General features: G+C 46.3%; 2 protein-coding genes across 2 annotated transcripts in view; both read right to left on the reverse strand.

Annotated features, from left to right (window-relative positions):
• The window catches only part of LOC135057780 (collagen alpha-1(XV) chain-like), a 55,446-nt gene extending 40,298 nt beyond the window's left edge, over nt 1-15,148 (reverse strand). The window contains exons 1-3 of the mRNA XM_063963533.1: nt 14,753-15,148; nt 7,984-8,100; nt 6,766-6,819 (exon numbers count right to left, since the gene is read on the reverse strand). Coding sequence (XP_063819603.1) covers nt 6,766-6,819; nt 7,984-8,100; nt 14,753-14,857 — 276 coding nt within the window. The 5' untranslated portion in view covers nt 14,858-15,148. The remainder of the gene's footprint in view (nt 1-6,765; nt 6,820-7,983; nt 8,101-14,752) is intronic.
• LOC135057262 (collagen alpha-1(XXVII) chain-like) overlaps nt 14,926-19,831 on the reverse strand; it is a 36,643-nt gene continuing 31,737 nt past the window's right edge. The window contains exon 9 of the mRNA XM_063963154.1: nt 14,926-15,183. Within this exon, the coding sequence (XP_063819224.1) occupies nt 14,926-15,183 (258 nt within the window). The remainder of the gene's footprint in view (nt 15,184-19,831) is intronic.

Raw genomic sequence — 19,831 nt, forward strand, 5'->3', positions numbered from 1 at the left:
CACTGTAATGTGGCTTATTATGAACTGGGGACACTGTATGTCATAATGTGAATTGGGAATACTGTGTTGCATAATGTGTACTGACAGCCCTACAATGTGACATCATTTAAACTAGGGAACTAGAATGGTTCATAAAATATACTAGCAAAACTATGGGCATAACATTAACTATGGCACTACTATGGCTCAGACAATGAACTAGGGAACTACTATGGGGCCTAAAATTAATAACTACTGCAGAGAGGTGTGTCTCAAGAATCATTGGGACAGGGGCCCCTTCAATGTGTTGCTATGGGGCCCACAACATTCTGATTATGCCCCTGCCTCTTACCATCGCTGTAACTATGATAATCTTTATAAATTGCCCTGGCCTGCTGTGACCGGAGAGACTAACCCGCCACACGTGTAATGGTGGCCGCGGCACTGAAGGGGTTAATCCTCAGCTGCCAGGCACCATTTGGACAATAGGCGCTTGGCGTCACTGTTAAACGTACTTACGGCGCTGGGTGCGGACTGTTTAAAAGTATGTTTAATGATGTGTTTTAACATGTCATATGTAGTGCTCTGTGCACAATTGTAGGATTACATGTTTAACTGTATTTATATTCAAGAAATGGTCACCTGTATTTTAAAGGGGAAAATGCACTTACATCAGTCTCTCTGGAAATAGGAAGTTAATGCTAATGGCCCTGTCCTAGCAGAGAGGTGTGAATGACAATGGCCCTCATTCCGAGTTGTTCGCTCGCAAGCTGCTTTTAGCAGCATTGCACAAGCTAAGCCGCCGCCTACTGGGAGTGAATCTTAGCTTAGCAAAATTGCGAACAAAAGATTCTCTAAATTGCGAATAGAAATTTCTTTGCAGTTTCTGAGTAGCTCGATACTTACTCTGCCACTGCGATCAGTTCAGTCAGTTTCGTTCCTGGTTTGACGTCACAAACACACCCAGCGTTCGGCCAGACACTCCCCCGTTTCTCCAGCCACTCCCGCGTTTCCCCCAGAAACGGCAGCGTTTTTTCACACACATCCATAAAACGGCCAGTTTCCGCCCAGAAACACCCACTTCCTGTCAATCACACTACGATCACCAGAACGAAGAAAAAACCTCGTAGTGCCGTGAGTAAAATACCAAACTTCTTAGCAAATTTACTTGGCGCAGTCGCAGTGCGAACATTGCGCATGTGAAATTAGCGGAAAATCGCTGCGATGCGAAGAAAATTACAGAGCGAACAACTCTGAATGAGGGCCAATACCTTTTGATGTGTAAGTTCCTTAGAGAAAGATGTTCCTCATGGGGGATCTCCTTATCCCATATATAAAGTCTATGGGCTTGGAACCTGTTTCATCCTGTAGCTGATTTAATTGATATATGAACCCTGAATGGCAGATGCAGGAAGGAAGACTGTTTGTTGTGTTGCAGCCTTTCCTGTTGTAATCCCAAACACTGGGTTTGCATGGAGATGTGAATGAGACAGAAACATTTGTATTTTGAAGCTATGTGATAAATTTATCAATGGCGAAGTGTAAACTCCCAGGTGGTAGGAATTGGAGTTTAAATTATACAAAACTCTGTGTGCCAGGAAAGAGGAAATTGTTTTATTTATTTATTTGTATTTTGTAAGATTTCCTGATTGGATGGAAATTACTTAGTGGGGACATGACCCCCTGTGGTACTGTGTGGAAAATGTACATAAAAAGGAGGCCTGCGTGCCTCCAGAGTGTATTTTTACCATCTTCATTCTGCTGGAACATCTTGCTGTATTGCTGTTGCCCCTAGCAATAGGGAAGAGTCTTTTTTAAGACTATTATTGGGCAAATAAACATCATCTGCCTCAAGAAGATTGCTTCATCTTGTGACCTACAGGGTTATGCCAAACATAGCCCCGTCCTCCGGCTGTCCAGGGAAGCACCTAACGTCTCCAAGTTCCGCCTTCCACCAGCTACCGGTAGCGGCCTAGTCAGGTGACTAGTGGGGATTCGTCAACACCACACAGGTGTGGTAACGCAGTGTGTCGGCACATACAGAGCAGAACCATGGTTCCAAACGCCACGGCAGGTTAGGAGTTTGGTGGTGGCAGCATAAACCCGCCCACAGCGCAGTGGGTGGAGTCAGTAACAGGCGGTTACTGACGGTAAGCGGGAATCCCCTATGTGGTCAGGTCCCGTGTGACCTAACCTTCCATTCTGTGCACAGGGGACGGGACGCGAAAGCGGTGAGTGCTTTCGTACGGAACCGTCCTGTCACACCTGCTATTACAGGATTTTAACTATAAGGGGCATATTTGTTAAACTTTTTTTGTTGCATAAAATACTCCAAAAACTGCTGATATACACATTTTCACCTAAATATCTAAAGATGGCACCACAGCAGATATTGGAGATATAGTAGATATGTCATGCAAAGCTCTTACTGATGTCTTTTGCTATTGTAAAAGATGTCTCCTCCGGGAGGCAGTCAATTTAACGGCTGTCGGGGTCCCGGCTGTCAGTATACCGATGCCTGAATCCCGACACCTGGTGAAATACTGGCGGTCAGAATTTCGACCGCTGGCTGGAATCCCTACTTAGGTAGTGGATCACGCCACCAGCTGAGGGGGAATATAACCCTGTGCTGGCCTAAGGTCGCCACCGGGACCAAATCATGGTGAGCGCAGTGAGCCCGCGAGTGGACATGCTGCTCTTGTCACTGGTAACCTGGTTGTCGGGATCCCGACGTCGGTCTCCTGACTGCCGGGATCCCGACAGCCGGGATATCATACTGATCCCTCTCCTCCTGTGTTGCTGGAACAGATCATTACCGCTTAGTCTGTCCTGACACTGATATCAAACTAAATACATCAACATTTCTTTTCTGATGTGCTGCAAAAAGCAGTGATATTGCAAAAGCAAATTCATCTCTTTTTCTATAAATAGAACCCTAAATCTGAATCAGAGCTCAGTTCGTTTATTAAGACCCATTTGCTATTGGATTTTTCTTATATTTTACCACAAGAGGGAGCCCCTGCATTATATTATGGTTGACAAGTACATGCTTCCAATCACAGCTTCTTTCTCTCTTATCTGGACATCCGAGAAAGTATGTAACTACTTTTACTCCGATGAGAGAGCATAAGATGCAACAATTCACCTTTTTATTGGCTTTCACAAAGGTTGGCAGTCTTTTGGGGAGATTCAATTGTTTTCACCACCGGCAGGCAGTATATGTCACCCAACTGAGCTATTCAATTGTTTCTCCGTTCAGGTACCAGCGCTGCAATTTCAGCTCGCTATTGCCTGAGATGGTGAGCTTAAATGAGTGAAAAGTGGCCCATTTGGGTGCCCAAACTGGACTTTTCTCGTCATGCCCATTACTATGGTCATATTTAGCTGCTTTACGCGGCTTAACCCAACATATCTGGGTGCAATAAAAATGTACAATTGAATATCGCGTCACTTTAGACAAGAGATTGTGTGAGATATAACAATTGAATTCTGTCCTTTTTGTTCACTGATTGCCCCTGATCATTCCTTAAACATGTCTCATTGTCATTGCAAACCCTCTGCTGGGGACATAGACTCCTTTTTCTCTGCTAAAAATGGTAAAATTTCTATGTTACCGAATTAGTAACCTGATACTGATTTAGGAAGCTAATACCTCCATCCTTCACAGATCTTTTAGAAAGTATCTTTTCTAGACTCGGTTCAGTCGAATGTGTTTCTGCAAAAAATGACCTTAACATTTTGCTTTTTTGAATTAAATACATAAACCAAAAATTGGAGACTTCCTCTCTAGGTGCCAGGCCATGAGTTTGAATAGCAAGGAAATGACATTTGCAAACTCAAGAAGTTATGGACTTAGGTCCTCATTCAGTAACTCTTTAAAATGCATGTTGGGGGCAGGACATAGCAGGGCAAGGCAGCCCAGCATGCTACCCACCACCCACGAACTGTGACAGCACTGTAACTAGGGAAGCCTTCTGCTGGTACAACCTAGCTGCGATGGCAGGAGTCACGCCGCCATCTTTTTGTTCAGAGCAGCTGTGTGTGGCGTCACGCAGTCGCCCTGAAAACTATCCCGCTTGCCCGCGCTGCCCCCACAATCAGGCAGAGTTGTTTTCAGTTAATGCAACCCAACTGCATTAACTGCACATGCACAGGACGGGACCTGTGCGTGCTCGCTGCGCTCCGATCTAACAAATTGCGGTCGCATCGCATTTGTGATGCAACCTGAATGAGGTTCTTAGAATGCTCTGAATTCAGAAATTATTTGACCTGTCATGAGTTCAGGTTGGGAATCTAGAGAAAAGATGAAGACGCAACAACCTATACATCTGGGATAGTTCTGAAACTCTTGAAATATCTGATAACTTTGCTTACTTAAAAGGGTTATCCTACAACTTTTAATTAACACCTCCAAAGTGCAACTACCCCTAGATCAAGCTCACAGAGCTCTCACTGCTAAACCTTCAGCAAACCATTCCCCTTGTCACATTGTTCCGCATCTTCCACATTGAATGTCAAAATCTTATTGAAAAGGTCCAGCTATTCCCACCATTCTATTAATTGAGAAACATCCTATTGGAGACCAAAGCACTACACAACTGTAAAGTCAAATACAGCTGGGCATTCCCTTGTCACCGATATTGTCTCATAATGGAAAAACATATTCAATCAAAACCCCTGATCATGTTATTGATATCCTCACAATATTGGTATTCTTCTCCACGGAAACACTGAGATTCTCTCCTACCTCTTCTCCAGTGTCTCCTAGAGAGAGGGGAACCCTGTCTCTAGAGTGGACCTGTGCTTGAATTTCATCATAGTGCCTCTGGACCTGTCATCCCTCTTAATGCTTTCACTTCCTATTGTTTTGGTATACAGTTTGGATGTGAGATCTATGGGGGTCATTCCGAGTTGATAGCTCGCTAGCTATTTTTTGCAGCGCTGCGATCAGATAGTTGCCGCCTATGGGGGAGTGTATTGTCGCTTTGCAAGTGTGCGAACGCTTGTGCAGCCGAGCGGTACAAAAAAGTTTTGTGCAGTTTCTGAGTAGGTCTGAACCTGCTCAGCTGCTGTGATCACTTCAGCCTGTCCGGTCCTGGAATTAACGTCAGACACCAGCCCTGCAAACGCTTGGACACGCCTGCGTTTTTCCAACCACTCCCAGAAAACGGTCAGTTGACACCCATAAACGCCTTCTTCCTGTCAATCTTCTTGCGATCAGCTGTGCGAAAGGATTCTTTGGTAAATCCATCGCCCAGCACCGATCCGCTCTTTGTACCTGTGCGACGCACATGCGCAATGCGGTGCATATGCATGTGCAGTTTTTGCCGAGTTTTGACCTGATCGCAGCGCTGCAAAAAATAGCTAGCGTGCGATTAGGCCGGAATGACCCCCTATATTCCTTTGCTCCTTTGTACCATCTCCTGTTCATGGTTCTCCTGATACTCCTTCTCCAGGATACTCATACAACATCTTCAGAGGTTCTCCAGGATACTCATATAACGTCTTCAGAGTTTCAGATCTGCTTTGTTTTCTGCCAATAAGTTATCTTTTTTTAATGTCAATGATCTAAAGGTATCATTGTCCTTGCATGTATTTCTGATGTCCCTGCTTTCTTTATGAGAACAGTCTACAAATGAAACCTTATTTAAACGTTTAAACATAATTTATACAAACCTGCATGTATTTATTCATGGGTGACTTATTGTTACTGTTTATATTGTTAAGGGTTTTTAGCCTCTCACTAGAGTAAACAAACACTTCCTTTTCTCATAAGTAGGTATCGAGTCCTAACCCTCTTCCTTGCATACAACCCCTGTTATTTCCACACTCTCAGAAATATTATTTTTCATATTACTTGCAGTAATTTGTTATCTTGAACCCTTCCAAACCCTACCCATTGACTTTGCTCATGCCCTTCCCTCTGGAGCTCCTTGTGGCCTCAGTCGTTATTTGAGCTATTTTGGCCTTTACCATACTTTTCCCAATTCAATAATTATTCCGTGATGTTTTTTTCTTCTTTATACCATCCTTTTATTGCCCTGTCCTTTCCAGTCCTCACAACACTTCTACAGTTTTATCCGCCCAGTATTTGAGTGTCGTTCCAGCCACAGCAGTCCACTATAGGGATAACCCTCAATGTTAACTGGTTAAATTAATCTAAATGTGGGATTTAGTTTCTCAACCTGCTGGATATGACAGAGGCACTACTTGCTAGATGTTTAAAGGTGCAGTTAAAATACAAGAATAAAACAAAAAGAATCACTGCACGATTCAAGAAAAAAAATCATACAAAATCTATAGATTTTTATTTGCTTAGAAGAGTCATTAATCGCAAGGAGGCTTCAATTAAATCTAAGCAATTGTAAGATCTTTTACATGATATCGACAGTAAACACATAAAAATCATTAGTTTCATCAGAAAGTGATATAAAATGTATATATTATAAGTATTACATACTCCACAAAGCTGTAGATCTATAATATCCCTGCTTATCAGTTTCTAGATACTCGATTACATACTGTACATATAGTGGTCTGAAAAAGTTTTTGCCTCCTTCCTGTTTCTTCTGTTTGCATATTTGTCACACTTAATTGAATTTAAGACAAAGGGGGCGATTTATCACAATACGTATCTGCCGATACAGATTGGATGTGATAAAATCAGCAAAATATTGGTCTACAGGGACCAGATCCATTCCATGTGACAGACACAGACCTTTTTAATCCTAGGCCTCAGATTTAACAATTCATAATAAAACAAATAGACTATGCTGTGGTTCTTACCTTTGATCCTGGAGGCCCAGGAATTTGTGTATATGGTAAAGGAGACATATCACCCTGGATAGACAGTGAAAAGAAAGAGGGTTGGTTTTATTGTTATCTTTTTATTCTTAATTGTGAAACACAGTATATAGCTCCAAGTTCTCTATGAACACAGAAATAATACAGTAGTCATGCTCAAACTCCATATTCCATTTTCCTCAAACCATGGCCTGTTCGGAAAACTTGAGATTTGAGGTTACAAATGACTGGTATAAAGTGTATGATGTCTGAAGGTGCCCACATGATGTCTTAAAGGTGCCCACACACTAGAACGATTCTAGGGTTGATGAGCACGATTTTGACACATCGGATTAATCTAGCTTTAGAAAAAGTGCAAATCGTGTACCTTTCATTAACGATAACGATCCAATGCGCAGTCCCACGGGTCGTTTGATGTATCTTTAGATCTTACCTACTGCAGGGAAGATCTGAAACTATCGTTAGTGACAGCATGGTGGCCACTATTTAGATCTTAAGATCTACCTTAAGATTTATCTTATGTGTATGCACAAAATTGTTTGTCCAGGACTGTTCAAGGGAAATCGTTGCAGGACTTGCATCTTTTGCAAGTCGTTCAAGTGTGTGGGCAGTGGGCACCTTAACAGTTTGAGGCTAAATATCAATCTAACTGGGATTGTGGTTGGGCTGATCAGGTGCCTGACATGGGTGTATCCGGGTGACACAAAAGCGCATCTTCAATTGGGTGCTGGACTTTGGGCGCATAAAAATGTGTGGACCTCGCAACAAATTTTTAATTACTGCTGGTATGCGTAGCAGCCAGTTTGGGAGAGCGAGGAGGATCCGCTGCCAGTGCTGCTGAAACTATCCTGCATGGGAGGTTTGCTGACATAGCTGGACCTTCTGACACTGCTTACCTGAACAATCACCCCTCACATATGCACATACTACACCAGCAGCACCCCACATACACAGACACCAGCACCTCTTCTGTGGAACAGGAAAAACCTTGTGGCTTTGAGAAAAGCACTGTGCCATGGGATTTTACAAATATTGCCAAAAATTAAATATGCCCCAAACTGTTCTTAGTTTCAGTTTTGTATGGTCATAGACTTATCGAAAGTTTCTATTACGACTAAGTGACATCCCTCACTCTTTCAATAATATATATACAAGTATATTACTCTGTATTTATTCAATATTCACAGAACAGGTGCTCACTTTACAACATGTGACTCCAGCATGCCCTGGTGGCCCTGTTGGGCCTTGATCCCCCTTTTCACCGGGTAATCCTCTAACCCCAGGCAGTCCAAGCTCCCCACTGTCTCCTTTGTCTCCCTGTTGGGTTAAAAAAAAAAATCACTACATTTATTCAATACCTTCACTGTATTAAAATATTCATTCCACTTAAACATAATGGGGCTTATTTATATGTGAACTCAGTTGCTCACTGACTGTAGCTTAAAAGAGATGCATGCAAAAAAGTGTACTTCTATGCGCAGAATTCAATTGTTTCTCCACTGGAAGCCACTAAGCGTCTGCATTTCAGCTTGCACCCTCCGGGGATGGCGAGCTGAAATGTGTGAAAAGTGACCCTTTGGGTACCCAATCGGCAGTTTTCGCAATCGTGCCCAGTACTTTGGCCGGGTTTAGCTATTTACGCAGCTAGACCCGATCTCTACGGGTGCAATCAATGCAAAAACTACATACAATTGAATATTGCCCGCCCCCCCCCCTCCCCCCCACATCTCCCGTCACTTTAGATGGGAGATCGAGAGCGATAATTGAATACCGCGCTAAGGGCCTAATTCAAGGTTGAACGCAAATGTATTAGTAAAAGCAAATTTACAAACATTTGCAAAGTAAACGCAAATCTGCACACAAAAAAACACGCCCACAGTGCAAACTGACAAAAACAAACAACTAAATACACAAAAGAGGAGTCACCCTGAATGATTCACTTACCAACATAAGCTAAACAAAGGAATAAACCTAAAATTCCTTTGTTTAGCTTATGTTGGTAAGTGCATCATTCAGGGTGACTTCTCTTTTGTGTATTTTTTTGTTTTGTTAGTTTGTTGTTAGTCTGTGGGCATGTTTTGTTTTTGTGAAGATGTGCGTTTACTTTGCAAATGTTCTTTTGCTAATATATTTGCGTTCAACCTGCAATTAAGCCCTATATATCAAGAGCTAAAAAAAACAGTAGTATTTGTGTCAGGTGTCCATGGGGGTGATTCCGAGTTGTTCGCTCGCTAGCTGCTTTTAGCAGCATTGCACACGCTAAGCCGCCGCCCTCTGGGAGTGTATCTTAGCTTAGCAGAATTGCGAACGAAAGATTAGCAGAATTGCGAATAGAAATTTCTTAGCAGTTTCTGAGTAGCTCGAGACTTACTCCTACACTGCGATCAGTTCAGTCAGTTTCGTTCCTGGTTTGACGTCACAAACACACCCAGGGTTCGCCCAGACACTCCCGCATTTTTCCCAGAAACACCAGCGTTTTTCCGCACACTCCCATAAAACGTCCAGTTTCCGCCCAGAAACACCCACTTCCTGTCAATCACACTCCGATCACCAGAACGATGAAAAAGCTTTGTTATGCCGTGAGTAAAATACCTAACTTTTGTGTAAAATAACTAAGCGCATGCGCTCTGTGAACTTTGCGCATGCGTAGTAAGCGACTAATCGCAGTATAGCGAAAATCGGCAACGAGCGAACAACTCGGAATGACCCCCGATGTGTGCATACTTACACCCCACAATAGTGAAGACATGTGGTTTGAGCATTAGTAATAAATGTTGAAGTTGCGTTACCCTATTGTGCACAATGCTGCAATGGGTGTGGTCTTACTGCAAGGGGCGTGGCATTGCAGGTAAAGACTACCTTACACACCAGTTTTTCACCCTGCACCCCAAGGCACTGGCCACCACAGGAAAACAAAATCCAGATTCATGTCCCTTACATTATTTGTAATTTTTCCTCTTCATAGTAATGACCCTGTCACATTATGCACCATACCGCAATGCCCCTTACACATTATGCCACAAATTGTAATGTCTTACACATTATGCCACACACCAAAATGCAACTTACACATTTACACCGTAATGCCCCTTATAACATTAAGTGCCCCTTACACCTTATTATACCCCACACAATAAATCCCCTTACACCATATTATACCACACACAGTAATGTAGCTTGCACCGTATTATGCCCCATACAGTAAGTCCACTTACAACATGTTATGACCCACAGTTATGCCCCTTGTACCACATTATGCACCACACACTAATGCCCCTTCGACTATATTATGCCACACAGTTATGCCCCTGACACCATATTATGCACCACAGTTATGCCCATGTCACCATATTATGCCCCACACAGTAATGCCTCTTACAAATTATGCCACACTACCTGCTCGTTGTCAGGGGTTTTAATAAAAAGCGCTTCATGCCACCTCTAGCTGCAGCATCTTGGGTCAGCGGTGCAGGCACTTCTGGGGCCGCCTGTCTGTTTTCTCTGAGCCTCTAATAAATGCCCCTCCCAAAGTGGTTGCTGCCTCCTCTAGCATCCTTCACAACTGTCTCCTCTGAGGCAGGGGCCATTTTGGGAGGGACATTTTCAACAGTATTCCATGCAGATAGCAAGACCGGTTAGATTGCAGGGAGTGGAGGTTAGGCACCACCGGGGGTAATGGGGCGTTAGGTTTAGACACTAATGGGGGAGGGTTAGGGTTAGGATGCGGGAAAGTGGGGTTAGGTTTAGGCACCCCCGAGGGGAGATTAGGGTCAGGCACTAAGGGGGAGGTTAGGATTAGGCTACAGAAAGGGAGGGTTATTGGTAGGGGAGAGGGGGGAACAGTCTTACCTCCCCCTGTCGGGATTTACACAACCGGGATGCCGGTGTCTGTATTCTGACTGCCAGCATCCCTTTAGCCGGGATATCATACTGAATCCACACACACCCACTGTATTAATACACGCACCGTATAATGCAGCACACTCCCCCTGTAATGAAGCACACACCCCCTGTAATGAGGAACACAGCTCATGTAATGAAGTACACACCCACTGTATTGAAACACACACACACCTGCTATAATGCATCACACACCCCCTGTAGTGAAGCACACACCTACTGTAATGCATCACACACATCCTGAAATGCAGCAACCCCCCCACTGTGTAATGCAGCTCACACACCATGTAATGCAGCCGCAGGACACACATCCTGTACTGCAGTACCACCCTGTGAAGCAACTCCTCCCCCTCCCCATAATGAAGCACACACCCCTGTAATAGAGCATTCATCCTGCAATGAAGCCCCCCATAATGCAGCATGCCTGATGTAATGCAGCACACACGCACACACACACACACACACACACACACACACACACACACACACACACACACACACACACACACACACACACACCCTGTAATGTAGCACATACCCCCTGTAATGCAGCACATACCCCCTGTAATGCAGCACCCCCCTTTAATGCAGCACACACCCCTATAATGCAGCACACATCCCCTATAATGCAGCACACAACCCCTATAATGAAGCACACGGCCACTGTATTGATACACACACCCTATAATGCATCACATACCCCCTGTAACGCATCACACGCACCCTGAAATGCAGCAAACTTCCATCCCGTAATGCAGCACACACCCTGTAATGCAGGACACACCCCCTGTAATGCAGCAGCCCTAGTAATGCAGCACCCCTCTGTAATGCAGCACACACTCCCTGTAATGCAGCATGCTCACCTTGTAATGCAGGACACACCCTATGTAATGTAGCACACACCCTGTAATGCAGCACACACTCCGTGTAATGCAGCATGCTCACCCTGTAATACAGGACACACCCCCTGTAATAAAGCACACACCCCTGTAATGTAGCACAGAGCCTGTAATGAAGCACACCCACCCTGTAATGCAGCACACCCCTGTAATGCACCCAGAGCCGGACTGGCCATCTGGCACTTGGGCAGGTGGACCAGTTCGATCCCTCAGAGAGCCGTGAAGCCCGCATGCAGCGCAGCCTCCGGTTCTCCAGTTGAGCCGCCCCCACCGTTCTCCATGGAAATTGGGGCGTGCCGCACGTCAATGCCCCCGGACTTGCGGCGCGCCCCCACCCTCAGCATGTGTTGCCATGGTAATGGGGGCGTTCCACGAGTCCACACCCCCATGACTCGGGGTACGCCCCGTATTACGTGACGGCCCTCCCACCACCTTGACGTGCGCTCCTCCCCCCCCCCCCCCCCCATGATGAGCGCGCATGCCCACGAGTGCCCGGGCCAAAATGGAGGCCCAGTCCGTCACTGAATGCACCCCTGCAGTACAGGCAGTGACACAGGAATATCAGGTTTCATGAGATACCAACGGAGCTTCCAAATCAGAGTAGAGATAGTAGGGGGAGAAAGCTGTAAGTGACTCAGCAATGCCAGTTTTCCTCTTCTTTGCTTTCGTGTCTGGGTCCTGTGTAACCTGATATCTAATGAGAGCATTTGGATATAGAGAGAGAGAGAGAGAGTCCTGTCCCAGTGTGTAAGTAGTACAGAGGCTACTGTATTGCATTTTTGCAAGATAGATTATTAATTTATTTTTCTGTGTGTTTTAAGGTTGTCTTTGTTTCACTACAGGAAAACTATACAATAGTTGTTTCTCAATTAGGTGGAGCTGTAAACAGTACCCAGGCATTATTAAACTATTAGTTTAAATCTAATACACACCATTGGTTTAAATTTAATATACACAATCCATACCTCCAAACATGACCCATTCCAGGAGGAAAAATATGCTCTGTACCTGGACTTCCCTCTTAATTTATGATTGCAATAATCTATGTTGAAATATGTTTCTTAATATGTAAATAGTTCAACACAGTTAATGCCAATCATATTATTATTATTATTACATTTTATTTATAAGGCGCCACATGTGTTTCGCAGCGCCGTACAAAGGACAGTACAGGGAGACAAAACATAGCATTACAGTAAATAAATAACAGAAATAGAGTACAGGTAACAGAGCACCACACGTTCTCAAGACATAATACAGCTAAGGTGTAAGTATTGATGGAGTGATCATCGTACTACTAGAGGCTGGTGGCCATAGATGGAGTTAAGCCTTTACTAGCAGGATAAAGATGGTAATTGAGTAGGGGAGAGCTGCGAGTGAAATGTGTCGAGATGAGGGCTTAGATAACAAGAGGAAAGAGGGCCCTGCTCTGAAGAGCTAACAATCTAGTGGGGAGGGGCGACAGACAGATGACAAGAGGTGCAGGCAAGTGGGAGGTAGCCAGATGGCAGTATGCAAGCAAAGCTGAGGTGTTCACGGCATGAGGCAGGGGGGTGGAGAGAAGACCAGGGAGATAACAGTTTTGTCCCTCCTGGAATGGGTAGTTTTGGCATGTATGCAGTCTAATGTGCAGCCCATTTCCCCTTGGCCCCCCTGTCTTAAGTGCCTCGGGCCACACTAAGGCTTTATCTGGCCTCGGTGGTCATTTTCTTGTAGCACAAATCCTTCTTATTCTTAGTACTTCCTCCATGTGGGCATTGAGTGATGACATCATCACTATGTTGCACTCACCTGGCCTGGCTACGTGAAGATAGCTAGACTCTTCAGGAAGTCTGGGAGATCACCACCATTTCAGGGAGTCTCCCAATCTTAGTGTCGGTAACAAGTGCTCTTATTTATGTCTGCTGACAATGCCTAGCTGTCTGAGCATAACTGCGGATAGAGAATATTTTGAACAAGCACAAGTACAGTGGTCACCGAACAAATATAATGTCTACAACCCAGTGCAATGATTTATTATATTAATTTTAGATTAGGTTTATAGTAGACACTCTACTTTCATGAAAACAGAAATAAACAAAAATAAAAAAAAGTAACTAGTACCAGACCCATGAAACCATAGTGGGAAATCTACAATCACTATTTGCTGTAAGGACTCAAAGTTGCTTACTTATTTCCCACTACTATCCAGATGCACCAACACAGCATGTTTGGCAGTCTTAGGAGATTTTTTTTTATTATTAGAGTTACTAAACTTAAGTGTAGTGATGGTTATTAGGAGTAGTGGAAGAGTTGCCCATGGGAGCCAATCAGCATTGAGGTAACATTTATCAAGTGCATTCTATACAATGAAGTAGCAGCTGATTGGTTGGCAATTTATCCACTGACTCACTTCTCCACTCTTTTCACTGCTTCATAAATCTATCTGTTTGATCCCCTAATTTACAATAAAGATTGTGCCGACTATTTCACCTATTATCTGGATATAAGACCAAGTTATTTGATGACTTTCCTGAGATAAAAATTCTGTACAATGCTGCTTGATAGATAAATAAATAAAACAATTCTGTATTTAGTTGTATTTGTTACTGTAATACAGTCTTGAAATCTGCTCTAAGGGGCTAATACCGACCTGATAGCTGCTGTGCGTTTACGCACAGCGGGTGTACAGGTCTGAACTGCGCATGCATCGGCGCTGTAGTGCACCTGCGCATGCCAAAGATGCGATCGGCATCTCAGCCCAACGATCGCCTCTGCCTGACTGGGCCATCGTTTGGGGGGCGCAGTCCGGGCAACACAGGCGTGCCCAGACCGTGAGGGGGGCAGCCTGCGGCTGCGTGACGTTATACACAGCCACTGCGACCCGGAAAGCGACGGGTAGCTCCCTGCCAGCACGCAGGAGCTACGCTGGTAGGGAGATACTCGTCAGGTACAAAAGCATCACCCGCCGTATAATGATTTTGTACCTGTGCGGCGGAAGGGGGGGGGGCAGGGCCAGACATGTGGGGCGGACTAGCCCTGTGCTGGGCATAACCCTGCATGTCTGTGAAAGTGATCGTAGATGTGCTAAATTTACCCTCTAAGTACATACTTTTTTCACCAAACAAACCAGGCACATGCATGTATACTATGTTGATATTCAGTATAATCATTACATTTGTCTGTATTACCTTTGATCCAGGAATTCCTGGAAGTCCAGATGACCCTGGTTCACCCTGAGGTCCCGGCAAGCCTTGCTGTCCATCTATTCCTGGTATACCTGGTGTTCCTGCCATGCCAGGGATACCTTCTGGTCCTGGTAAACCATCAAAACCTTGTGGACCTTGAGGCCCTTCTGGTCCCCTTAGTCCTTCTGGCCCTTGTGGGCCTTCAAAACCTTGACCTGGAAATCCTCTTGGACCTGGGATTCCCTCAGGTCCTTGCTCTCCTCTTGAACCTGAAGATCCTGTATACCCCGGTTGCCCTGGAAGTCCTGGATGACCAGGTGGGCCTTGCGGGCCCTCAGGCCCTTGTGTTCCTGGAAGGCCCTGGAGACCCGGAAGTCCACGTTGTCCCTCAGGCCCTGGAGGACCTGTGAGTTTTGGATCCTGTGAAAGTACAACTTAAACATTACAATGTAACTGATACATACATATTTAAATCTGACAGTGCTGCCCTTATATGTTCTTAAAAGGATTTCCCCCCTATCATCTATAGCAGGCATAAATAAGAACAAGATGGCACTGGGAGTATATATTGCATTTTAAAATGCTAATAATTTATTATAAATTTCAGTCTCTTCTATGGGAATTAGAATCGCAGTATTTGACTGTAATAAGTAGATAACATATTTTCACAATGAAAATAGTAAGTAAAGCCAATAAAAATAATACATTAAAATAACATACAGTAAAATAAGATAAACATATAAAGTGCACAAAAGATACTTAATGCGGCATAAATTCAGCTGATGTCAGATTCTTTTTTTTCTATATAGATAGATAGATAGATACAGTGGCGTAACTACTGCCCCCGCAGTCCTCGCGGTGGCTTGGGGGCGAGGGGCTGCGGGGGGCGCCACTGACTGTGCACAGATTGACATGCGGACGAGCGTCCGCATGTCAATCTGTGGTCTCCTCTCCCTCCTTCCCTCCGCTGCTGCCTCCTGTGTTGGAGGGACACGGAGCGCAGATCACGCGCCCCCCCTGTGTCCCTCCTGGCTCTCCCCCGGCCGGTAATGAAGGAAGTGCCGTTCGTGAGCTCTGATTGGCTCACGAACCGGCACTTCCTTTATTAGACGGGCCGGGGGAGAGCCAGGAGGGACACTGGAGAGGCGCGCTATGCGCTCCGTGTCCCTCCAACACAAGGGAGGGGGGGAGGGGGGGAAGCAGGCACTGGGGGGGCATATACCTGGCACTGGGGGGGCATATACCTGGCACTGGGGGGGCATATACCTGGCACTGGGGGCATATACCTGGCACTGGGGGGGGGGATATCTGGCACTGGGGGCATATACCTGGCACTGGGGGGAATATCTGGCACTGGGGGGGAAGCAGGCACTGTGGGGGAATATCTGGCACTGGGGGCATATACCTGGCACTGTGGGGGAAGATCTAGCACTGGGGGCATATACCTGGCACTGTGGGGGAAGATCTGGCACTGGGGGCATATACCTGGCACTGTGGGGGAAGATCTGGCACTGGGGGCATATACCTGGGACTGTGGGGGAATATCTGGCACTGGGGGCATATACCTGGCACTGTGGGGGAATATTTGGCACTGGGGGGAGCAGGCACTGAGGGGGCATATGTGGCACTGTGGGGGAATATCTGGCACTGGGGGCATATACCTGGCACTGTGGGGGAATATCTGGCACTGGGTGCATATACCTGGCACTGTGGGGGAATATCTGGCACTGGGGGCATATGTGGCACTGGGAGCACAGCCCTAGCAACAAGCACTACCCCCTAGCAACGAGCATGACACCCAGTGCATGAAACCCCTGGCAACGAGCATGACACCCTGAGCATGAAAACCCCTGGCACCGTGCATGGAACCAAGAGCATGAAACCCCTGGCAACGAGCAGGTAATTTAAAAGTAATTGGAAGCCTTACTGTAGAACTTAATGTGTAATGGGCATTACGGTGTGTGGTATACTATATCACGGGCATTGTGTGGTATGTGGTATAATGTCTCAGGGTCACTGCAGTGTTTGGCATAATGTATCACGGACATTGCGGTGTGTGTCATAATGTGTCAGGCATTACGGTGTGTTGTATACTATATCACGGGCATTGTGGTATGTGGTATAATGTCTCAGGATCATTGTGGTGTGTGTCATACTGTGTCACAGACATTGTATGTGCTATAATGTATCAGGGGCATTGCAGTGTGTAGCATAATGTGTAACGGGCATTGCGATTCCTGTCATAATGTGTCACAGGCATTACGGTGTGTGGCATAATGTGTCGGGGGCATTACAGTGTGTGCATATTGTGTCATGTGCATTATTGTGTGTGGAATAATGTCTAAGGGCCATTGCAGTATGTGGCATAATGTATACTGGGCATTACTATAAGGAGGAAAAATTACAAATAATGTAAGGGGCATGAATCAGGATTATTTTTCTTTCCTGTGGTGGCTAACGTCTGGGCGTGCAGGTTGCAAAACTGGGGTATAAGGTAGTCTTTTCCTGCAATACCACGCCCCTTTACGCGAAGCCTCGCCCATTTCAACGAAGCCACACACCCTTTTTGGCGGCGCGCGACTGCGGCGCGCATATTTGTCCCTTCCCTAGTGCCAACTATGGGGGGTATGGGGAAGGGGGGGGGGGGGGGGCGCCGAAGGATTTTTTGGCTTGGGGGAGAAAAATTTCTAGTTACGCCACTGGATAGATAGATCGATCGATCATATTGACCACTTGAAGTATAGCAGATAAAAAGCCACTTTTTAAATTATTAATTGAATACTTTCGTTGCTTGTATCCAGGGCCATAACTAGGGATGTTAGGGGTGTGCCAGCGGTGCAGCCACACAGAGAGCAGGGCTCTGTGGTCGGCACCATTGCTGCTCTACAGCCCTTGCTTGTAGCTAGTAGGGTGCCTGGAATGGCACCCCACAGCGACACTCCCTGCGGCAGTGCCCCCTGAAGCCAGGGCCATCTTAACAGCAGTGTAGGCCCCTGGGCACAGCAATGCACTGGGCTCCCCACCCATCCTCCAGCGGTAGGTGTGGGGGGTGCTATCATCGGGCGGTAGGGGGTGTTCTATCTTCTGCTCAGCATGTAGGACCTGGAGCAGTTATTTCTGCTAATTACTCCTTTACTGCACAAATGGTGGAAGATGGGGTGGGAGAGAGAACACTAAACAGTAGAAGGGGGCATTGGGCTGAATGAAGGGACCCTGGTGCATGACTTCCAGGGTGGTGGTGGTGGTGGGGGGATGGGGGGTGTAATCCGCAGGGGAGGGGTGGATAGTGAAGTGGGCCTAATATTCATCATTTTCCGGTGGGAGGGCAGCTTGCTTGACTGCAGATATCTCCAGTTCCTGGAAAAAAAATTCTTGACATTGAATGTGATAAAAAAAACTAGCGAGTCCCACCCTTCAGGAGATACTGGGGACTTGGGGATCAGAGTTCAGGATCCAGAGCAATCCACCGGTGAAAATATAAAACTGCAAACCAGATGTGTGGAGCTGGAGCAGGGACCAGCTGCTTGAAGGCTGATATCTCCGGTTCTGGGCATAGTAGAGTCAAGCTGCCAGTGTCCACTGAAAGGGTAGGGGTCCCATATTATGGTGAGTCCCCTCAGAAAAGCTATAAGTCAGACAGAACCCAAGAGATCTGGCTGGGAAGAGCAATTAACAGTCTTGGACGGAGACCACTGCTTCGAAGTCAGATATCACTGGTTCCCTAGGGCCGATTTTCAAAAATCCGGTACCCCTGGAAAGAGGGGACCCTCAGCTACCAGCCTAGGGCCCTTAGACTCCTGGGGCCCTTGGGCAAGAGCCCATTGAGCCCATACAAAAAGATGACCCTGCCGGAAGCTTCCAAAGGACATTCCACGCACTCACGATGCTGTGCAGCTGCTTGGAGTGTCCTCAGGTGCTGGACTTCCCCAGCACAGATGCCCCTCCCCTGTGCAACATCATGATGCCTCAAACTTAGTGGGTGGGGCTGGCTCAGGGCGCTCCGGAGCCCTAATACATCACTGCTTGTATTTGTAAGATATTGTAAAGTTCTCCATAGTACAAGTTTGCAATCATCTGTTGATGTACAGTATATTATGACAAAAGGATCATGGAGCCACAGCTGGGTAGGTGGTCCTATGGTTGTTCTCAAACACAGAGGGAGTTGAGACATACTCACTGACTGACAACCAGTGAGTAATGTGTTTGGCAGGTCTGGTTCAGGGCTCCTGATGCTAAACAAGTCGGCCAGGTGATAGGCTGGAGTTGGTGGTTAGCATCAGGGTGCCGGGACTAGGAAGATCCTCTGATCTCATGTATGTTGGCTGTGGCCTGGAGTTGTGTACCTGCTGCCGTGACTGCTTCATATTGTACTACAACTGTAACCTGCTCTGATATACGACCTGACACTTGCTGTGCAGTGGCCTGCTAAGCTTCAGTTAATAAACAACCCACTGTTTTACTGTACTGCTGACATGGGGGCTAATTCAGACCTGATCGCTGCTGTGAATGTTGGCACAGCAGCAATCAGGTCTGAAGTGCGCATGTGCAAGCACCGCAGTGCAGGAGGGGGCGGGCCGGCGGCGTTTGGTGTTGTTTAGGGGGCGCAGTCCGGACAAGGGTCCGCGGTCCAGACAAGGGTCCGCGGTCCAGACGTCACACGCAGCCATTGCAACCCGGGCAGCAACGAGAAGCTCTCTGCCAGCACTCAGGAGCTGCGCTGGCTGGGAGCTACTCCAACAGTACAAAAGCATCGCCACTGTGCCCCCCGCCCCCGCATCTACGATCAGCTTCCCCTCGCATGTCAGGGAAGCTGATCGTAGATGTGCCAAATTTAGCACATCTACGATCAGGTCTGAATCACCCCCATGGTTCTTTCCTAGTTGTCACTATATATATATATATATATATATATATATATATACATCCAACAGGAATTTTTGCTGAAAAGATGCGGGAGCATGTGCAGCGCCCGTCCTACGCACGTGCCCACATTTTATGCACGGGGTCCACAGAAAATGCGCCTCTGCCTATCGGGGCGTGGTCACAGCAGCTGCGTGTCACATGCAGCCGTCGCGACAGGTA

Source organism: Pseudophryne corroboree, chromosome 3 (assembly GCF_028390025.1).
Source record: "Pseudophryne corroboree isolate aPseCor3 chromosome 3, aPseCor3.hap2, whole genome shotgun sequence".
Taxonomy (NCBI): Eukaryota; Metazoa; Chordata; class Amphibia; order Anura; family Myobatrachidae; genus Pseudophryne; species Pseudophryne corroboree.